Below are 19,549 nucleotides of genomic sequence, written 5' to 3'. Positions count from 1 at the left end.
GCCCTGCTATAGATCATCCCTATATTGCAGCGACTCCTGTCTTTCTACGTGGGACAGTGAGCTCTTGGCCAAACCCTGCTCTTGGTTGCCCCGAGATTCACGGCCCTGGGGCCGGGATGTCAGTGGATGTCGGCACAAATCCAAGCGGCAGCCCTTCCCCGTCCCGAAGGGCTCACCTCCACGGTGGGCAGCTGGCCCACTGCCCCCTCCGAGGCCTCAGGGCCCCATTGGTGGGCAGCCCTGCACCCAGGCCCTCAGGGGCTGCCCTCCCCTGCACCCCAGGACCCTTTGTGCCCCACATTCTCCTCAGGCCACCAGTCCCCACAAGTCACTGGTCCCTTCAGGGTGGTCCCCTCAGGCCACCAGCCCCCTCAGACTGGTCCCTTCAGGCCACCAGTCCCCTCAGGCCACCAGCCCTGTCAGGCTGGTCCCCACAGGCCGCTGGTCCCCTCAGACTGTTCCCCTCAGGCCACTGGTCCCCTCAGGCCACTGGTTCCCACAGACTACTGTTCCCCTCAGGCGACCAGCCCCCTCAGACTGGTCCCCACGGGCCACTGGTTCCCACAGGCCACTGGTTCCCACAGACTACTGTTCCCCTCAGCCTGTTCCCCTCAGGCCACTGTCCCCCTCAGCCCACCAGCCCCCTCAGCCCGGTCCCCTCAGGCCACCGGTCCCGCTCCGCCCCTCCCTCCCTCTGCGCCTGCGCAGCGCCGCCCCCTCCCACCAAAGCACCTCCCACCTCCGTCACCCTCCCGCCGGCCTCACCCATTGGCTCCCACCACCGCGCTCCACGTGACTCCCTACTCCCGCCCCTCCGCCAGCCACACACACACACACACACACACACACACACACACTCTCACACTCACTCACACTCACACACTCACACTCACGCCCCCCCCCCAGCCCCCTCCTCCGCCCCCCCCCTCCCTCCCTCCCTTCCCCTCCCCTCCTCGCGCACAGCCGCGCGCCCCCCGCCGGCCGGCGGCTCCGCCCCCCGCGCTGCAGTCTCGCGCCCCGCCGCATCCGCGCACCCCGCACCCCCCTGCGCCCCGCACCGCGGCCAGGCCCCGGCCCCGGCCCAGGCCCGGGCCCCGCCGCCGCCGCCGAGGGAGGAGCAGGAGGCCTCCCGCTCCCCCCCTCCCCATTACACATACACACACACACCACCCCCTCCGCCCCGTTTCGCCGCCGGTAGGAACCGCGTTGCCTTTCCCAACCCCGGGGGGACGGACCGCGGAGGAGGGCGGGTAGGCCTGTGTTTTGGAGCGGGGGGGGGGTGTGTGTGCGTGTGAGGGGCGGGGGGGGGCAAAGCCGCGGAGGAGGGGGGTAAAGGGGGGGGTTGAGGTGGGGGGGGTGGCGGCGAGCCGCGGGCCGCGCCGGCGGTGACCCGGCCCCCTTCTCCTCCCTCCTTCCCCTCCCTCCCTCCCGCTCGGCCCATTGTGCTGTGGAGACAAAATGGCGGCGGGCGGCCGTTGGGCCGGGGGTGAGTGAGGGGAGGACTGGGGGGGCTCAGGAATTGGAAGGGAAGGGGGGGGAGAGGTCTGTGCTACTGTGCTACGTGTGTGTTCCCTCAGGTTCCCCCACCCCCCCCACCCCGGAGCCGCCCCTCGCGCTGGGGGGTGTGGGGGGGTCGCGTCCGGTTTGGGGGGGGGTGGGGGGGGTGTCGCGCCGTGCTCACTTTCCAGCCCCCCCACCACCACCCCCATTTCCCGCCGCCGCCGCCGCTTTGTTCTCGCCGCGTTTGCAAATGGCGGCAGCGGCCCGCCTGCCCCTTCACCCCCCCCGCCTCCGCTAACCACCCCCCCCCGTGGCCGTCGGTTCCCGCGTGGGGCCGGGCGGTGCTGCCCGTGTGAGAGCGGGGAGGAGGGAAAGGTCGGTCCTGGGGGGGGAAGGACACGACCCGTCCCGCCCACACCCCCCCCTGGGGCCTGCAGGCTTCTCCCCGCTGTCTCGGGGGGGGGGGGGGGGGGGGGGGGGGGCTTGGCACAGGTGAGGTGGAAACATCCCCTTTGGTGTGATTTAAATCCCTACCTCTTCCTCTCAGGGACAGGACCGCGCTCTCCTCTCCTAAACTTCACTCTCCAGGGTTTTTATCCGGGTTCTCCCATCGCTTCCTTGCAATTCCCCTTGTTCTCATCGATCCTGTTATTTGTAGCTGGACGGTTCAGAAAAAAATTTTTTAAAAAATCCACTTTGCATGAGCCAACAGCTTTTGTTTGCCGTCACCTCGGTCGGCCAGGTAGCCTTGTGATGGGGAATAGATGCTGTCATGTCCTTAGACCTGGAAGAGCTTTGCCTGCCAGGGCAGCCATCCCCACGCAAACAAAAGCCAGGCATTAAGGCTTTCCACCCCTTCAGTCATCCTCTTCAGGTACGATAGGCTAAAAATGACTAATTCTTTCTTAAAACGTAGAAGGTTTTTAAAAGAAAATGAGCTTCTTCACGTGCGTTAAGCTTTCCCCTGATCTAGGGCCGAGTTTTCAACCTTTTGCATTCTCGTTTTCTCATCCGCCCCCACCCCAACAAATGTTTTGGAGAGTCTGCTCCTGCTGTCGGAAGACTCGAATTGAGTGGAAAGTTTGTTGGTGAAATCAAGCTGGTAGTGGAAATAGTAGGAGGGGGAGAGTAGAGCAGGTGAGGCTTAAAACAAGGGTGGAATTTAAAAGTTTCTCCTTTTTCTCAAATTTTAGTGATGATCGGCCTCAAGAGCAATGTCAGAAATTGGGTGTTATTGAGCACGTTTGTATTTTTAACTTGTTCTGTGATTCTTTTCCCCAAGAGGCATGAATCCTGTGATGCTGCAGCATCAGCTCCTGGGTTCTCACTTGAAAGGAACTTCAGTGATTTCAAGAGCGCTAACGTCCGTCTTTAGAAATCGCAGGGAACGGGACACTCGTTTCTGAGGCTGTTGTAGTATTTTCTGACTGTAGAAACAGCTGCCTCACTAGGTTGTATTTCAACTTATTTCTTACCTTGCTTGGAGGAAATTAAGGGAGCTTTAAGAAAAATAGCTGCGTACAGAGTGTACGAGTTCTTCAGGGTGCAGTCCAACGCAGGAGCGGATTGGGAGGCTGGCACCCGCAAACATGAGAAGATGCCTTGTGGGTTCTTGCAGGTAGCTTGGGAATAATTCTCCCCGCTCAGTGAGCACTAACATCTGGGTTTAATTACAGTTAGATCCGGATTTCTAACACTACCAAAGTCGTCCTGTGCATAAATATTTGCAGGATTGGAATCGGAGGTATTTCTGTGCCGTGGAATAGTCTGTACAGCGACGGCGGCTTGAGGAAATGAGCTTTCCCAATTTTATCCTAGAAAATTCTTCAGGTTGTGAGCCCCAGCTCTGTTTGTAAAACAAGTAGCGCAGCAGGGTCCCGATTTCTGCCCAGGCCCTTCACGTTACTTTATAGAGTTGTAATGGCATTACTCTAGTAAAGCACTAAGTATTTGGGCAGTTAGTTACTTGTTTTATTATTATTCCAGTATCCTGGACACTTTATACTATTCCAGTATCTTTGACACTTCATACTTAAGATCAGTTGGGCTTACTTGCAGTTTGTGTCATCTGTAAAGCGTAAAAAGTAAAGCGTTGGGTTTGCGAGCTGTACGTAGCAATGACCAGCGAGGCTGGGAAGGGGCTGATTTGAGGCAGGTTCCAGTGGAAAAAAGCAAAAGCAAGCTTCAGTCTGGTTTCATTTTGAGTGAAACTCATTCAAAACGGAAGGACTTCCAGAGAAGCAGGATTTGGTTGTGAGCTCTGGAATCATTGAGGCGTGATTGACGAGTTTCTCCAGCAGTGTTTCCAAAAGCGTTAGTTACCAGGCAGTTTTGGTGTGTACTTGGTTGTACAATGAAGTGAAACAGCTGGTGGATGCAGATGACGATGACCTTCATCTCCAGCATCTTCAGGTGCTGAGGCTCTTCCTTTGCCTCACTTGTGCTAAGGCTTTTAAATGGCACTTCGCAATTCTTGGAGTTACCGTGAAACATTGGGTGTTTGCAGGACTGGGATTGCCCCTGTGTGGTTTCAGTTAGAGGTAAATCGAGAGTTTTATTAAAGATGTTTGGTCAAATTAATGACTGTGAATCAAGCAACTGCTGATTCTTACGCTAGTTGCACGGGAAATGACGATACTGATGCCAAAGAGTCGATCCTGGTGGGTGCAGGGTGGCATTTTGAAGTTCTTGCCAGAAGCCTGCTTGCATCTGAAGGCGATCTTGGGAAGCTGTCTTCTCCCACAAAGCATAAGCCAGTCCTGCAGGATGCAAATGTTTCTCTGCTCGAAGGCCCCTTGGCTAAAACTGAGCAACAAAGTGCTTGAATTTTAACAAAAGAAGTTCACAACCTCGGCTGGGGCTTAGGCTATCGGGGTGGGTTAGTTCCCTTCGAAAACGGCTTCTTGTTTGGAACTAAGCTGTTGCAATTTCAGCTTAGTCTGTTGAATTTTAGGAGTTGAGAGCGCTTGCTTCAAAAGCAGGTATGTTGGTGTAGGTTTATACTATTTCTGCCCGATAAAGTAGGTGAAGAGACTCGATGGAGCCACCTAACTTGTCTCATATTGATCCTAATTAAAAGCAGGCTTGTTTACTTTGGGGCCGTAAAATGAATTTGGGGTAAAAAGTGGTATGTGGCAAAGAGATCTGAGTAGCATGAATGAAAGCTATCGCCTCGCTTGGCAACCGGGCAATGGCAGTGTGGTTCTTTACTTCGTGGAATTTTATTAGCGTGTGGACTGTTAATTTTCCCAGCAGGCTGCTCCAGCGTGTATCGGGGAATGCTTTACCTTCAGTGTGCTTTGTTTTAGAAATATGAGCAGGAGCTTTTGGAAAAATCCAATTTCAATGGGAAAGCCTCTTGGGAATAAGGAGCCAAAATAATATACTTACGGCTGCGGACGAGCAGTAGGAGGGAAAATCAAGCAGTTGGGTGCAGCTCAGGCTGCTGGGATGTCTCTGCTTCTGCGGGCCGTTGTATGAGGGAATGGTTCAAAGTGTTTGCCGTGTGCGGCGTGCTTGGCCGTTGCTCCACGGCTGAGCTGGTGGATGGTAAATGAGCGTATGGTGCTCGTTAAACTGCTGGGCAGGTAAAACTGAGCAGTTAATGCAAACCCTCTTTGAGGGCAGCCTCTGCAAGTTGGGGTGACAGCAGTGTGACAACATTGGCTGTAACTGTTATCATGGGCACTGTTCATGTCTTAAGAATATAAGTCATCAGGAGCGGAAAACGGGGCTTTCACTAACAAGTTTGCATGCTTCTCATTTCTGTTATTGCTTCCAATTATCAATTCAGTTATTTCTGTTCCTACGCACAGTCAGCAAGCAGGCTGCGGGGATGGACCAGCCTGCCAGCGTTGCTAACTGGTTTTCTGTTGCTTTCAGATTACGGAAAAGTGTGGTACTGGTACAGTCTTTTTGGTGGAAGAATCTAAATAAGCACATTTTGAAGGCTTGGACAGACATTCAAAAGCAAAAATGGTAAGGATCGGGAGGTTTCAGGCTCACGAGATGAATATCCGCATTTCAGCTCTCTCTAAAACTGTTCTAAAATCCCTTTTCAGCGACCAATGCGTATTTTTGTGAACGACGACCGCCATGTGATGGCCAAACATTCGGCCGTTTACCCGACGCAAGAGGAGCTGGAGGCAGTTCAGAATATGGTGTCCCACACGGAGCGAGCGCTCAAAGCTGTCTCCGACTGGATCGATGAGCAAGAAAAAGTCAGTGGGGAGCAGCCAGAAACAGAGTCCATGGAGACAGCAGCTGAAGAGGAAAACAAGGAAGGAGGGTAAGGAACATCATCAAACACGTGTTTCTAAGGGGCACTGTCGGAAGTAGTAGCACCTTCTTACTTAGATTAGTAAAAATCCGCTCACTGGAGGTGGAAGAGTTGTTTCCCCTGGCTGTGGAATTAAGAGGAATTAACTAACCCCGGGCTGAAGTGACTGTTCCTGTGCAGGTGTAGTAAATCCTTCAGCGGGGGTCGTGCAGTGTGTTTAATCTTTGCAGCTCTATCCCTTAGCTTGGGTTGAGCGTTCGTGCTTACCTGGCTGCAGTTAACTTCTTGTAGTTTTGAAGCCATCGTGACTGTAGCCTGTGTATTTGCAGGGATCAGAAGGCCACAGAGCAGTTGACTAGGACCCTGCGTGGAGTGATGCGTGTAGGGCTGGTAGCAAAAGGCCTGTTACTGAAGGGGGACTTGGATCTTGAGCTAGTTCTTTTGTGCAAAGATAAACCCACCACAGATCTCCTGGAGAAAGTAGCTGACAATCTCGGAGTACAGCTTGCTGTGAGTAAAACCTTTCAATGTTTGTGCGTGCTTGTGACAGAACAACCGAAATAGGTTTTAAATGGTTAAAAAGGTACTGATGACGTTTGTTTTGATACCCTTTTTCTGTCTTGGAAAAGTAATTTTTATAGGCATGTAGTGTTATTCTGGAATTGCCTTGATAAATGAACTTCCTTTTATTAGCTGAAGTTTTGTTTATAGACCTTGGTTTTTGCTGGAAAAGAATGTTGCAAATCACTCAGAAATGAATTAAGACTTCTGCTAAGTGGTGAAATTTTATTGCAGGCTATTACCGAAGACAAATACGAAATAATCCAGTCAGTTGGTGATGCTGCAATTGTAATTAAGAACACAAAAGAGCCGCCGTTGACACTGACCATCCACTTGACGTCGCCCGTAGTCAGAGAAGAAATGGAAAAACAGTTAGCTGGAGGTATGGAAGACTGAAAACAGCCAACAGTCGGTGGAAACCCGTACATTTCCGTTGCTAATTCACTGTTAAAGAGTGCTCTTCAGTTTCAGCCGAAGCGGCAACGATTATTTTTGTGCAAATTCAAAATTCCGTATGACAACACCAACCTCATGAGATCACGGTCACGGTTTATGCGGACTGAGCTTCTGAAACTGAGTAGCACCTTTCAGATGGGATTTTGCTCCTTTTTTTTTTTTTTTTTTAATCCTTTTTCTTTTATTTTTTTTTTCTTGGGCCTTTAGTTCACTAATACGTCATCTTGTTGTATTAATCTTGTTTTGTACCTAGCCACGTAAGTGGCCTGCACAGTGACATAAACATATAAACCAGATACATTTAAAAAGATTCTTGAAGGCTTCTTGTTAAATGACTTGCATGTACATGAAATTGGATGTTCCACGCAGTTTGTGTTGCAGCAAGAATGATAGCTGCTCTGGGTCTCCTCGATTGGCTGTTTCATCAGCTAAAGTTCAGAATTCCAGAAAGTGATGCAGAGTTTTGGATAAAGTTAGCTTCTCCATTCGCTCTCAAATTCCCTTTGGAATAAGAATTCACAGACTGGTTTTTTTTGCGCTTGAATTGCTTCACTACGATGGGTTCTGTATCGTAGGCATCGCGCTGTCGAATTGGTGGATGTCAAACGCTCGCTCTGTGCACTAGCCTTATCTAAAACCCTGGTCTTGAGAAACTTTTTGCTTTTTCAAACCATATCTTCAATTTTGCTGCAGCACAGACTGGAAGATATCTTTGTGCTCTATTGACTGTCTATGGTTTTGATATCTGACCTCGTCTACCAAGCCTTCTAGTTTGTCAATTTTAGGGACGCTGGACCTTTGACCAACAGGACGCTCTCTGTCACGGGTTGGGGCCAGGGCAGTCAAGCCTTATGGGCGGAGGGGGTTCCCTTGATCCTCACAAAGCTTTTCCCCCCACTTCTCCACTAAAGCTAAACACAGAGTGGGGGTTTATTATAAATTTCCCTTTGTTACCTATTACTGGCCTCATACGCTACCACTTCATTCGAGTCGCAAAGGATTTCTGTCCTCTCCCATCGAGTTTCACGCCCCATCTCCTCCTCACAGAATAGATTTCAGTCTGTCCCTGTTAATTGAACTTCCCCCCCTCTCTGCAGTTTTAATTTCTAAGCAAGGCCGCTAGGCGAGCGCACTGCAGACCCATCCTTCCAGGTACAGGATCTAGATCAGGATCTTTTGGGAGCCTCAGCTGCCCGTTAGGAAGCTGCCTCATCCCCTCTCCGCCTGACAGAACCCCCTTGGTCAAACTGTGCCTTGTCTTCTTATTCCATCCACGAATAGAAACGCTATCAGTCAACGACTCCCCGGACGTTCTGGACAGGCAGAAATGCCTTGCTGCCTTGGCGTCACTGCGACACGCCAAGTGGTTCCAGGTTTGCATTTTGTTCTTATATTTGTCTTTAAGTAGAAAATTTGTAAACTATTAAGGGGCTAACTTTTTTTTTTTTTTTTTTATTTAAAATACTTTAACGTCGGATGATAGTTAGACGTGCTGGACTTAGCGTCTGTCAACGGTACAGTTGCTAAAGAAGCACTTAAGCGAATTAAACGTTTGGAAGGAACCTTTTTTAAAGAGTAGATGCATAGCTGCTGCTTTGTGTTAAGAGTAATGTTGCCTTTGTACACTCCAGTTATTGTTATAAATTATAAAATGGTAATGCGAAATACTGTTTACCCTTGACAAAGTAGCACCGCAAAAATGAATGTCTGCGAATGAGCAGTTTTGGTGTTTTTATTGAATGTGTGTCTGCTTTTGATTCTTATTCTAGGCCAGGGCTAACGGGCTGAAGTCGTGCGTCATAGTGATACGAGTGTTGCGAGATCTGTGTACTCGGGTTCCTACTTGGGCACCACTGAGAGGATGGGTAATTTTTCCTTTTTTTGTTTCGTGTTTTGGGGGTTTGGTACCACTTCTCCAAGCTGGTGTTCAGCTCTCTTCAGTCTGCGCACATTCTGTTTCATACGTTAGAGGTTTATGTAGTACGAACAAGGTTTCTGCCCTTAAAAGATACATTTCAAACATCTACAGTGTAAATCGTTTTATCAGTTAACGATTTCTACAGTGTAAATCGTTAATCGTTTGTGGATTTGAAGCAGCTTCTGGCTGTAATGGCAGCGCAAGCGCCTACCTTTGCTCCTCTCACTTTTCCAAACTGTCTTTCAGCCTCTAGAGCTGCTGTGTGAGAAATCTATTGGAACTGCTAACAGACCCATGGGCGCTGGCGAGGCTCTGAGGAGAGTTCTTGAATGCCTTGCCTCGGGAATCGTTATGCCAGGTTAGGTGGTTCTCTGCATTTACATTTCAAAGCGAAGCTGAAATGAAACGCGGTTGAAGCTTCGAGGCGCGGTTACCTTGACTTAGTGTTTGAGAAGTCCCTTGTTATATGTGCGGGCAGCCTAGATTCGGAGCTCAGAAAGCCCCCAGCGTACACGGGTACTACAGTACCTTGCTGTTACTTAGGGCACGTGTGTTCAAAGCTACGGACCCATGACGTTAAACCCCCGTAGAGAGAGGTACCAGTTTCTGCAAGCGTAAAATTGGTTCCCTGAGTGGTCGTGACCAGCTTCACTGGTAATTGTACATGTAAAATGGTCCAGACGAGTTTCAGAATGTTGGACATTGGATGGATCATGTCAGTCCGTGTTCTTCTTCGAGATGAGTGTTGATTGATGCCAAGGGAATACTTAGTTTAGTTTCTTTAGAAACACCAGGATAATTCTCTGCATATCTTCCTTGTTTCCTGCCTTCAGATGGTTCTGGTATTTATGATCCTTGTGAAAAAGAAGCCACTGATGCTATTGGGCATCTAGACAGACAACAAAGGGAAGATATCACACAGAGTGCTCAGGTATAGTTTTGACTACAGATGTTACGAAAACTTAATCAGTTCAACTGACTCTGAACTTCCATATTGGTTAATGGTAGTATAGTAACCTCACGGAGGTCGGTGTTAACTTTTTTAATATCTAGTCAAGTAAAAGAAATACAAATGGGTCCCACACCAATAAGGAATTTGTAGCTTGGCCAACCAGAAGCAAAGTATCAGGTTTTAAATAGTGACTTGCTACCATGACCCGTATTTTGGGTTGAACTTCAAAAATTCAGAGAGTCCTATTTAAACTGATGAGGATTTCTGTGTAGGGGTGGGTAGAATGTTCCTGTCTGAAACTGTGCAGGGAACAGAGATTGGTGGAGCCGTTTGTGCGTCCCAGTAACACATGTTTAATCTTTCTAGCATGCTCTGAGACTTGCTGCTTTTGGCCAGCTTCACAAAGTCTTGGGGATGGATCCCCTACCTTCCAAAATGCCCAAGAAACCAAAGAACGAAAACCCTGTTGACTATACTGGTAGGTACTTGGAGGCGGGCTGGGGGGGCGAACCCCACAAACCATGTTTCCAAGGCTTTTTGCTGCTCTTGTTGCTGGAAACTGGAATACTTAGGGGTTTTTGTTGTGATTGTTACAGTCCAGATTCCTCCCAGTACAACGTACGCTGTCACCCCAATGAAGCGTCCAATGGAGGAGGACGGAGAGGAGAAATCTCCCAGCAAAAAGAAAAAGAAGATTCAGAAAAAAGGTATTGAGTTAACAAGAGGTAGGTACAAATGGCTACCCGAGAGCTGTTCTCAGGCTGAGGCGGGGGGCAGGTTGCGGAAGAACTCTTGCAAGCGTTTGGTCTCGGGTGACACTGTGAATAGGGGCTACAGGGCATGTGAATTTAAAAAAACCAAAACCTTAACACTGTAAGATTTTTACTTGATATAACTTAAACTCTTACAAGGAGGAAAACACAGATCAGAGCTTGTCTGAAATCAGTTATGCTTCTTTGAAAGAGGTGACAAACATCCCCAAACTTCTGGGTTTTTTTTCTCTATTCAGAGGAAAAACTCGAACCTCCCCAGGCCATGAATGCACTGATGAAACTAAACCAGCTAAAACCCGGGCTCCAGTACAAACTTGTCTCTCAGACCGGTCCTGTTCACGCTCCTATCTTTACAATGTCTGTGGAAATTGATGGCAGCACGTTTGAGGCATCAGGACCTTCCAAAAAGACAGCCAAATTGCACGTGGCAGTGAAGGTAAGAGCTGTGTACGTTAATTCCTGCCAGAGGGCTCTCGCTAGGAGGCAGTTTGATTGCTGACCTCTCCAAGTTGAAAAGGGCAACCAGATTGATGGTGATGACAGTCGTGACAACAACCCTGTATGAAAAATGTCATAAACCCTTCAGGACAGACAGGGGAGAAAGTTAAACACCAAGACAGTGTAGTCTGTTATGCATGAGGTCTCAGGGCAGAGGACTTTGTACCTCCTAGGCCTTGAAGTGCCTGCGGGATTTGGGGAATGCCTAGCCCTTGAACAGAATTAATGAAAAGATTCTTGAGCAGCCTTCTCGAGTATTTACCCCAAAATGGGTAGGGCACATGAGAGCCAGTGGTTCTTTGAGCTAAGTGCTGTTCAGTAATCTCTCCAACTCTCCTTACCCTAGGTGTTGCAAGATATGGGTTTACCCACAGGAGTGGAGGGCAAAGAATCTGGGAAAGGAGACGAATCAGCAGAGGAAACAGAGCAGAAACCGGTCGTTGTTGCTCCTCCTCCTGTAGTAGAAACTGTCTCGACGCCCACTGCTGCGTCTCCTCCTTCAGATCAAACCCCAGAGGTGAGCGCAGTCAAAGAAGGGGAAATGGGTGGCTCTCATTCTTTGGGATGATGTTGTAGGACGTCATTGGAAGCGCCTTTTAGCACCAGGTTGCTATAATGGCGCACTGTACAGTTCAGTTACTGTCACGATACAATTTACGAGGTAAAAACATCAGGCAAGCTTATTCCAAGCTTATCTTCTTCAAGATGTTTTCCAAACTACGTGTTTCAGAAGCACCTTCAAGCCCATTAGGTTTTTTTCTTGGAGTTTCATTGCTGCTTATCTGCTTCCAGAATGTGAAACAACAGGGACCAATTCTGACAAAGCATGGCAAGAATCCTGTGATGGAGCTCAACGAGAAAAGGCGCGGGCTGAAATACGAACTGATTTCAGAAACAGGCGGCAGTCATGACAAGCGCTTTGTCATGGAGGTGAGGTGACTTCTGGTCCCTGCTCTGTGCCTTCATCCCAACTCGGATATCTGTAATTTTAGTTACTTCATGAGAATTTAAAATCATAAAATCACGGAACGGTTTGGGTTGGAAGGGACCTTTTAAAGATCATCTAGTGGGCAGGAATGTTTTCAGTAGGTCAGGTTGCTCAAAACCTCATCCAACCTGACCTTGAGCACTTCCAACTTCTGGAATTGTTTGCAGGCACCAGAAAAAACGGTTACTTTTACCAAGTGGCAGCTTCTGTTCCTGCCCTTTCCGCTTACATGCAATGATTTAATCACTTTTAAAGGTGGAGGTTGACGGGCAGAAATTCCAAGGAGCTGGTTCAAATAAGAAGGTGGCAAAAGCCTACGCCGCTCTGGCTGCGCTAGAGAAGTTGTTCCCAGATGCTCCTGTTGCCATTGAGCAAAATAAGAAGAAGAGGCCCCCCGTGCCAGCTAGGGGAGGACCCAAGTTTGCCGTAAAAGTAAGTAAATGTCACAATTCAATGACTTTGTGGCGTCACTAATGGTCCTGTAGTACAGTTGTCTCCTGCTCTATGATTTTAATCCCTTTTTGGGAGGGGAAGTAATTTAAGGTGTGGAGGGAAACCAGGATCTGCTAACGGCCATTGGGCTTGAAAGCAGAAATACCATCCGGTTTTACGGAAGACAGCCTCTGTTTTCTGGACGTGACTTTTATTTGGTACCTGCCCCCGTTGCTTTTGGCTTAGCCCTTCTTCTTTTTAAGGCAGGCGGGTACCTGATGTGTTCTAGAGCTCCTGACATCCTCTTGGAAGGTTTGTTTTCACCTTGGAGGCAAGGCTCAGGAGCCAGAGCTGGGTAACACGTCTCTCTTCCCTCAGCAGCACAACCCAGGTTTTGGAATGGGAGGCCCCATGCACAACGAAGTGCCCCCTCCACCCAACATGCGCGGTCGTGGAAGAGGCGGCAACATCCGAGGCCGCGGAAGAGGCAGGGGCGGATTCGGTGGCAATCACGGCGGCTACATGAATGCAGGTGAGATGCTGCCTGCGCCTTGTCCTGACTCTTTCCACCCTAAATGTACCACAAACTACCCAAACCCCGACAGGCAAATTAATCCCTGCTAGAGTTTTGTGGCGTCTTGTAGCGCGACGGGAAGTTCGAGGCCTTCATATGCTTCGATTTCCTTTTTATTTAAACGTTTTCTTCTAATCTAGGTGCTGGATATGGAAGCTATGGTTATGGAGGCAATTCTGCGACGGCAGGCTATAGTAAGTGTTCTTCATCTTAAATTTGGAAACGCATCGATCTGCTGGGGGTGTGAAACTCAGACTGGGTCGCACCGTGCGGTGATGCGCTTGTGCGGAAGCCCTCTTGTAAGGGGTTCTCTTTTTTTTTGAATGAGAAGTAATGAAAGATGGCTCGTGTACTCGTTAAAAAGTTAAAACGCGAATCCACGTGACTTCACCTTTCCTCTAAAACTGTGAATATTTTAAATTTCTCTGCTTTAAGCCACGTGAAGCTATCGGCCACACTTTTGAATGTGATTTTCCTGAAAATACACAGCGATTGGTCTTGAGAAGAAGCCTTCATTGGGGGGTGACAGGAGCAGAGAAATCTAAAACATGACTTTCAAATGTGGCGCATTTTGCCATCTTCAAAAGAATTCTAATTTTTTTTCTCTGCTCTGTCTCCCCCTTTTGTAGGTGACTTTTTCACAGACTGCTACGGCTATCATGATTTTGGGTCTTCCTAGATCATCTAAAAGTATTGCACAAAAAACAGCTTTTTACTCCAATTTTCTCGAACTCCAAAACCCAAAGTGTTCGTGCTGTGTCCCTGTGCTTCACTGGGTTTCTCAACAGTGGCTTTTCACCGCAGCTTGTCTGAAACTCTCTTAGCCTGCAGAACTTAAGACAGTGGCAGTTTTTATTGTGATTTGCCTTTGAACTTGGTTGTATCGATGTACACAACAGGGGGAACCAATTATCCGAGAATGTTTTTGTGCACTTGGCACAAATTTCCAAGCCAGCTCCGTTCAGCGTAAAGGCAAAAAGCCCATCTTTGCTTTTTATGGAAAGCATTACTTTATTTTTAAGAAACTGAAGTGTTTTAATCTACCTTTGTCTTAATTTACAGCAGGTTTTGTACAAAATTTGAGCCTTTTAATAAATCCCAGCAATTGGGTACATGCCTCTCGATATTGGGAAGACTTTTCAACATCTCTGAATATAGTACAGCCCAGCTTTTTAAGCATGCGAAATGTTGACTTGTACGTGGAATCGTGTGTGCTAAAGTTCAATCCTACATCCTTTGTAACACGCTGGTGGATTAACGCTGAGGGATGTGACTTGTTGTGGCTGGTAGCTAGTGTACTTTCAAAGGTATTGTAATTGTGCTTCCGATCCTGATACAATAAATATCCAGGCGTTAGGGGTTAGTGTAACCATGTTAGTAACTTCTGAAAATGCATGGATTTGTTCGTTAACGTGAAAATGGGCTTTCTTGAGCCAAGCATAAAGGGCCTAAAGCACTTAACGGCTCTGCCGGCTAGGCAACCATGCTGGAAAACATTCGTTGCCCTACAAGTACCTAATTGCCTGGAGAATTAAATTTCACCGGAATCGGGAATTGCGGGAAATGTCGCAATTGGCCAGTCGAGACCTGAGTCTCTGAATTCCAAGTGTTTGGTCCTTTATTCTTGCTACGGTATTTGTTTTTAAAACTGTAATTTTGTTTGTCACTGTTTTTAGCTGCAAAGCCTGCACCGTTGCATTCGTTTAACTTGTGAGGCTCAACAACATTTGAGTTAACTCAGTAATTAAACTAGCTAAACAAAAACAAAGCAAACAAAAAAAACCTCTGACCTACAAAGCACCAGGTTTAAAAAAACAACAAAAAAAAAAGTCCAAGGTGTTTAGCAGATACTTACAATAATAATGATGCATGCCCTATCTTGTTTAGAGAGCTATTGTTTGAGATATTGACTTTTTATACAAGGGAGCAGATCCTGTCCTGAATGAGGTGGAAAACTGCCGGTTTCTAGGCGACTACCTGTTAGAGTAACTGCTTGTGTGCTGGATAGTTTTATTCCTTAGCTTTGATTTGGGGAAAGTCAAAAATAATCCAATGTCAAACAGCATGAGAACTTCATAGTTAAATATGAAGTGTTGGTATAAAATGAAATTTCCGGAAATATTGACTTGGGAGAGATCAACTTCCAGCATCTGCAGCTTGAATTTACATGCTGCCAGTCATAACCCTGTACTGGAACCAAAGACAGGGATTGTAATACAAGTGACAGAGCGAGGTGTCTCTCATTCAGCAGAAAATATTTTGCTACAGCCTTGGTGTTCTTGGCTGGAGATAATTTTTTTTACAGAACCTCGTTTCTGCAGAACTAAATCGTGATCTTCTGCAGAAGAGGAAAAAACCTCTTGCGTAGAAAGTCTTACCTGTAGTGCAGGGGGTGTAGACAAGAATCAATTGAATGATCAAAAAATGAAAAGCTAGGTGCCTTGAAGAGCTGCAGCTCTTCACAATACAAACACAACCAGAATTTAGGAACTGACCTGGGATTCAGCTTCCCTGTGAGTTGTCCTGGTAGTTTCACACAGAATTGCAGAAGCAAAGGGCACGAGATTTTACTCTTTTGTCTCCTTTTTTTACTAAATTCTCCCCCACCTCTCCTCCATTTCAGAGGAGGCACTAGCAAATCTTTCCTTCTTTTAGAGGTGTAGCTCCATTCCTCGAGCGTACACGCCATTACAGACACTGGTGCAGGTTTTTAGTTAGATTCTAGTGGCTTTTATTCCTTGAAAATAAGTTTAGTTTCGAGTAACATGACAAGTCTGACTGTAGAGTAAGTCTTCTCACGCTAAGCCCCACGCAAAGAACACCACAAAGTTCAACTCGCAGAAATTGGGCAGGAAAAGAATCGCTCAAAGAGCTTGACTGTAGTAGTCTTGGTAAATAAAATTAAACCCAGACTAACTCTTGACTATGTACCGTGCTGTCGCATCCAGGCTCTCTGGAGTGTTTTGATCCGTTAGAGGTTTTCGGTAACCTTGGATCCTGGAGGTAGTACCTGAACTTTGAGGTAAATAGGATGAGCTGTGCACGCACATCTTAATTTCCGTTGGATTCTTGCTGCTCACTCACCGTGTAAATCCAGACGGATGGCTCGCTGTGTTAGAGCGATCTGCATGGATGTTGACATAATTCCTCATTACAGGAACGAGATTCTTCCTCGTTACCGTGTCTCTCTGCTGCGGAGACCAAGCATCAGCTGCCGTCGATGGCTGACTTGTCTCAAATGTAGTTTGAGCACCAGATTTTAAATCTTTGTAGAGCATTGAAGTAATAACTGTTAGTTATTGTAACATGCATTAAAGAAACTGTCGTAGCCCTGAGCTTAGTCCTAAACTTTGGGGTCGTACTGGAATTAAAGCTGTGGGAGAACTGGCTGGGCGTCATTCACTGAGATTGCAGGGTGACTGGACAATGGTACGATGTCGATGTATTTCACAATTCCCTGTCTACTTAAATGAACAAGATGTTTCACCTCTCGGCCTCGTGTGGAGTTTCTTAAACCTTTCACCAGCGTAAGAGCTAAAGCGCTCCTAAACCCTTGCCTTTGCAAGGGTAAAAATCTCACTGTGTTATGAACCTTAACCTGTAAAATTGTGCCTTGTGGTGCCTGCCTCCCCGCTCCAAAACACGGCCACTGTTGGGGCTGACCCTTTTCTCTCTGTTTAGGCCAGTTCTACAGCAACGGCGGCCACTCCAACTCGGGGAGCGGCGGCGGAGGCGGCGGTGGCGGCTCCTCCGGCTATGGCTCCTACTACCAAGGCGGCGATAACTACAACTCACCGGTTCCTCCGAAACACGGTGGAAAGAAACAGCAGCACGGAGGACAGCAAAAACCCTCCTACGGTTCGGGGTATCAGTCCCACCAGGGCCAGCAGCAGCAGTCCTACAACCAAAACCAGTACAGTAACTATGGCCCGCCACAGGGCAAACAGAAAGGCTACAACCACGGCCAAGGCAACTATTCCTCCTACTCCAATTCCTACAACTCGCCTGGCGGCGGAGGCTCCGATTACAACTATGAGAGCAAATTTAGTGAGTGCTGGCTTAGCTTATCTGGGGAGTAAAATGCAAACTGTTGATAATAAGGAAATATGCGCTCCGTAGGCATGTGGTCCTACACGAAGGAGTAACTTTGAGGCGGGCTGGTAGCACTGGGACAAGGGGGAAGGGGTTTCGGCTAAAAGAGGGGCGATTCAGTTCGGCTCTAGGGAGGAAATTCTTCCCGCCAAGGGGGGTGAGGCCCTGGCAGAGGCTGCCCAGGGAGGGGGTCGATGCCCCGTCCGTCCCTGGGACCCTTCGGGGCCGGGCTGGCCGGGGCTCTGAGCACCCTGGTCTCGGTGAAGACGGCCCCGCTCGTGGCAGGGGGGGTTGGACGGGCTGAGCTCCAAGCGTCCTTTCCCACCCAAACCATCTCATACTTCTGTGCACTTGGAGGGCAGTTGATTTAATTAGTTGAGATTGACAACCAACCAGGAAACGTGCTGCGGTCTGGTCTGCTCCTCCCTGAGGAGATGCTCTTGCCTTTTGGAGGATAAAGGTGGAATTGCCTGCTCTGCTCTTGAGTTACTGTTTAATGATCGAGTCTTTACTTTCTGTGTCAGGCAGCTGAGCGCTTGGGATCCGCACATTCCTCAGCGTGGATCGCCCATGCTTGTGCAAGCTGTGGGGAAATCCCACGGCTGCCCCTGGCAGCCAGGCCGCTCCGTGAAGCCTTTAGCAGCCCAAGGAGATGGGTTCGCTCATTGAACCCCTGGTAGTCGCCTCGCCTCCAATAATCGTCCCTTTTGCTGCTAACAGCAGACAAAAACCTCTCTCTGGGTGCGATGAAGGCAGAGCTGCTGCCGCCGGGGAGATCGGCCGTGCTCACCGCGTTTTCCCTTCCAGGTTACGGTGGCAACAGCGGCCGTGGAGGCGGAGGAAATAACTATTCAGGAGGTGCCTCCTACAACACCGGCTCACACGGTGGCTATGGGGGAGGATCTGGGGGCGGAGGGTCCTCGTACCAAGGTAAGCAAGGTCAGTATACGACACTTCCCTATATATTTTTCCATGGGAGGGCAGCGTCTTCCCATCCACATGTGCTTTTGCCTGGCAGCGGCTCCCGGATGGGAGGAAAAGCTCCGATTCTGCGTTGAAACAGCTTTTTGTTGTTGTTTCATGCCGCGATGGTAACCGAGTGCTTCTCTCTCCCCTTCTCCACCCCCACCCCCCACCCCCCCCCCGCAGGTGGATATTCCTCTCAGTCCAACTACAACTCCCCCGGTTCAGGCCAAAATTACAGCGGCCCCCCCAGCTCCTACCAAGCGTCCCAAGGCGGCTACGGCAGAAACGACCACAGCATGAATTACCAGTACAGATAAAGCCGCCCCTTCCTCCATGGGCGCGGAGCTTTGTTCCCTCCCGCGCTCACCCACCCTTTGAATATTCAGTTTTATCGCATCACGGTAAACACGTAAACCCCTCCCTTGCCCCCCGCCCCCCCCCCGTTTCCATGTTGCAGTGCTCTTTGTGATACCGGTCACTAATGGTTGAGTACCTGTAATTCCATACTTAGCTGTATTTTGGGCATCTCTGTATTTAATGGTTTGTTAGTTGCCATTACAACTTTGTCTAAATAGGAATTTTTTGGGGTTTTGTTTTTTTTTTTTTTGAGTTAATACAATTTCAGTATCCTTTTTCTATTTAAAAATTGACGTGGAAGTGTGAACACAGTATGGCTTTAAATAGATAAGGGATATGTCATCTGTTAATGCTTTTGTGAAGTGAGTTAAACAAGCTTTCTGTATTTTAATGCTTTAGTGTTTCAGTTTTATAAGTGAAGATTTTATTTTAAAAACCAGTGGGAAAGAGTGGGTTTTGTATGCCTGAATCCCTCAGGCAGTACATCTGGAGTAAGCTGAATGTAGACAAATAAACACAAAACTCTTGATGTCTTGGTCTCCTAGCATGTCGTTTCACGGTGTGCGCCACTGCGGCAGCCTCCTGCCTCTTAAAAAAAAACAAAATTCAGAATATTCTCTACTTTCTGCAATTTGAATGACCTTAAACTCTCGGTTTTAAGACTAAACCGCCCCAGGGGCTTTGGCCAGGAGGAGATTATGGACTTCCGAGAGCACGGCAGCCTGAGCCCACCAGAGGAGCAAGCAGGGCTGGCTCGAGTCTTGGGTAAGACCAAATTATTGCCTTTGCCGGTGATTAAACCACTGTGCCGGAGACGACGGCGGCGGTGGCTCCCCAGACCCACTGCGTGAGGGGGCCGCCTCCATTCCTGCGCTGCGGTGGGTGTCGGGAAGAGGTGCCAAATTCTTGACACAGGGTGGGGCGTTCGAGGAGAGACCCTTGAACGCGGTGAGAAGGTTCATGGTGTGACGGTTCACAGCAAGGGCCAGTGGGGACTTCCTGGTGTAGATAATCCTCATGGCTCTTGGGCAATTTCCCAGCCCTGCCAGATCCTGCCTGTAACTACAGCACTCCTCAAAACCATAAGAAAATTAAACAGGGATAGTGGCTTCAGTTTACTCACCTTTCTGGGAAAGGTGGAGCAGCATTTGCAAGGCTGGGAACGCGCAGGTGTCGTCCCAAGGGAACCGAGGGTGCGGAGCA

General features: G+C 48.6%; 1 protein-coding gene across 6 annotated transcripts; it reads left to right on the top strand.

Moving 5' to 3' along the window:
- The first annotated feature begins 983 nt into the window (after positions 1–983).
- ILF3 (interleukin enhancer binding factor 3) lies at positions 984–18,459 on the top strand. Of its 6 annotated transcripts, none has more exons than XM_075025089.1 (20): positions 987–1,250; positions 5,383–5,478; positions 5,562–5,788; positions 6,109–6,289; positions 6,575–6,722; positions 8,078–8,169; positions 8,566–8,661; positions 8,961–9,072; positions 9,548–9,645; positions 10,033–10,144; positions 10,263–10,391; positions 10,676–10,875; positions 11,284–11,454; positions 11,730–11,867; positions 12,181–12,357; positions 12,736–12,889; positions 13,072–13,125; positions 16,613–16,978; positions 17,831–17,953; positions 18,173–18,459. In XM_075025089.1, the coding sequence occupies exons 2-20, from the start codon at positions 5,476–5,478 to the stop codon at positions 18,304–18,306; spliced, it is 2,715 nt and encodes a 904-aa protein (XP_074881190.1). In that variant the 5' UTR covers positions 987–1,250; positions 5,383–5,475; the 3' UTR covers positions 18,307–18,459. The 6 variants fall into 6 exon arrangements, with proteins under 6 accessions (XP_074881195.1, XP_074881194.1, XP_074881190.1 ...); XM_075025090.1 differs by having other exon boundaries at positions 989–1,250; positions 10,263–10,373; positions 17,831–17,962; XM_075025092.1 differs by having other exon boundaries at positions 990–1,250; positions 10,263–10,373; positions 12,739–12,889; positions 17,831–17,962.
- Positions 18,460–19,549: the final 1,090 nt, after the last annotated feature.

The sequence above is a fragment of the Buteo buteo genome, chromosome 4 (genome assembly GCF_964188355.1).
Source record: "Buteo buteo chromosome 4, bButBut1.hap1.1, whole genome shotgun sequence".
Classification (NCBI taxonomy): domain Eukaryota; kingdom Metazoa; phylum Chordata; class Aves; order Accipitriformes; family Accipitridae; genus Buteo; species Buteo buteo.
This window is presented reverse-complemented; position numbering and strand designations above follow the sequence as displayed.

Coding starts and splice junctions, on each gene's coding strand:
- ILF3 (XM_075025088.1), top strand. Junction 6,290..6,574: donor ATCTCGGAGTACAGCTTGCT/GTGAGTAAAACC, acceptor ATTTTATTGCAG/GCTATTACCGAAGACAAATA. Junction 11,868..12,180: donor ACAAGCGCTTTGTCATGGAG/GTGAGGTGACTT, acceptor TCACTTTTAAAG/GTGGAGGTTGACGGGCAGAA.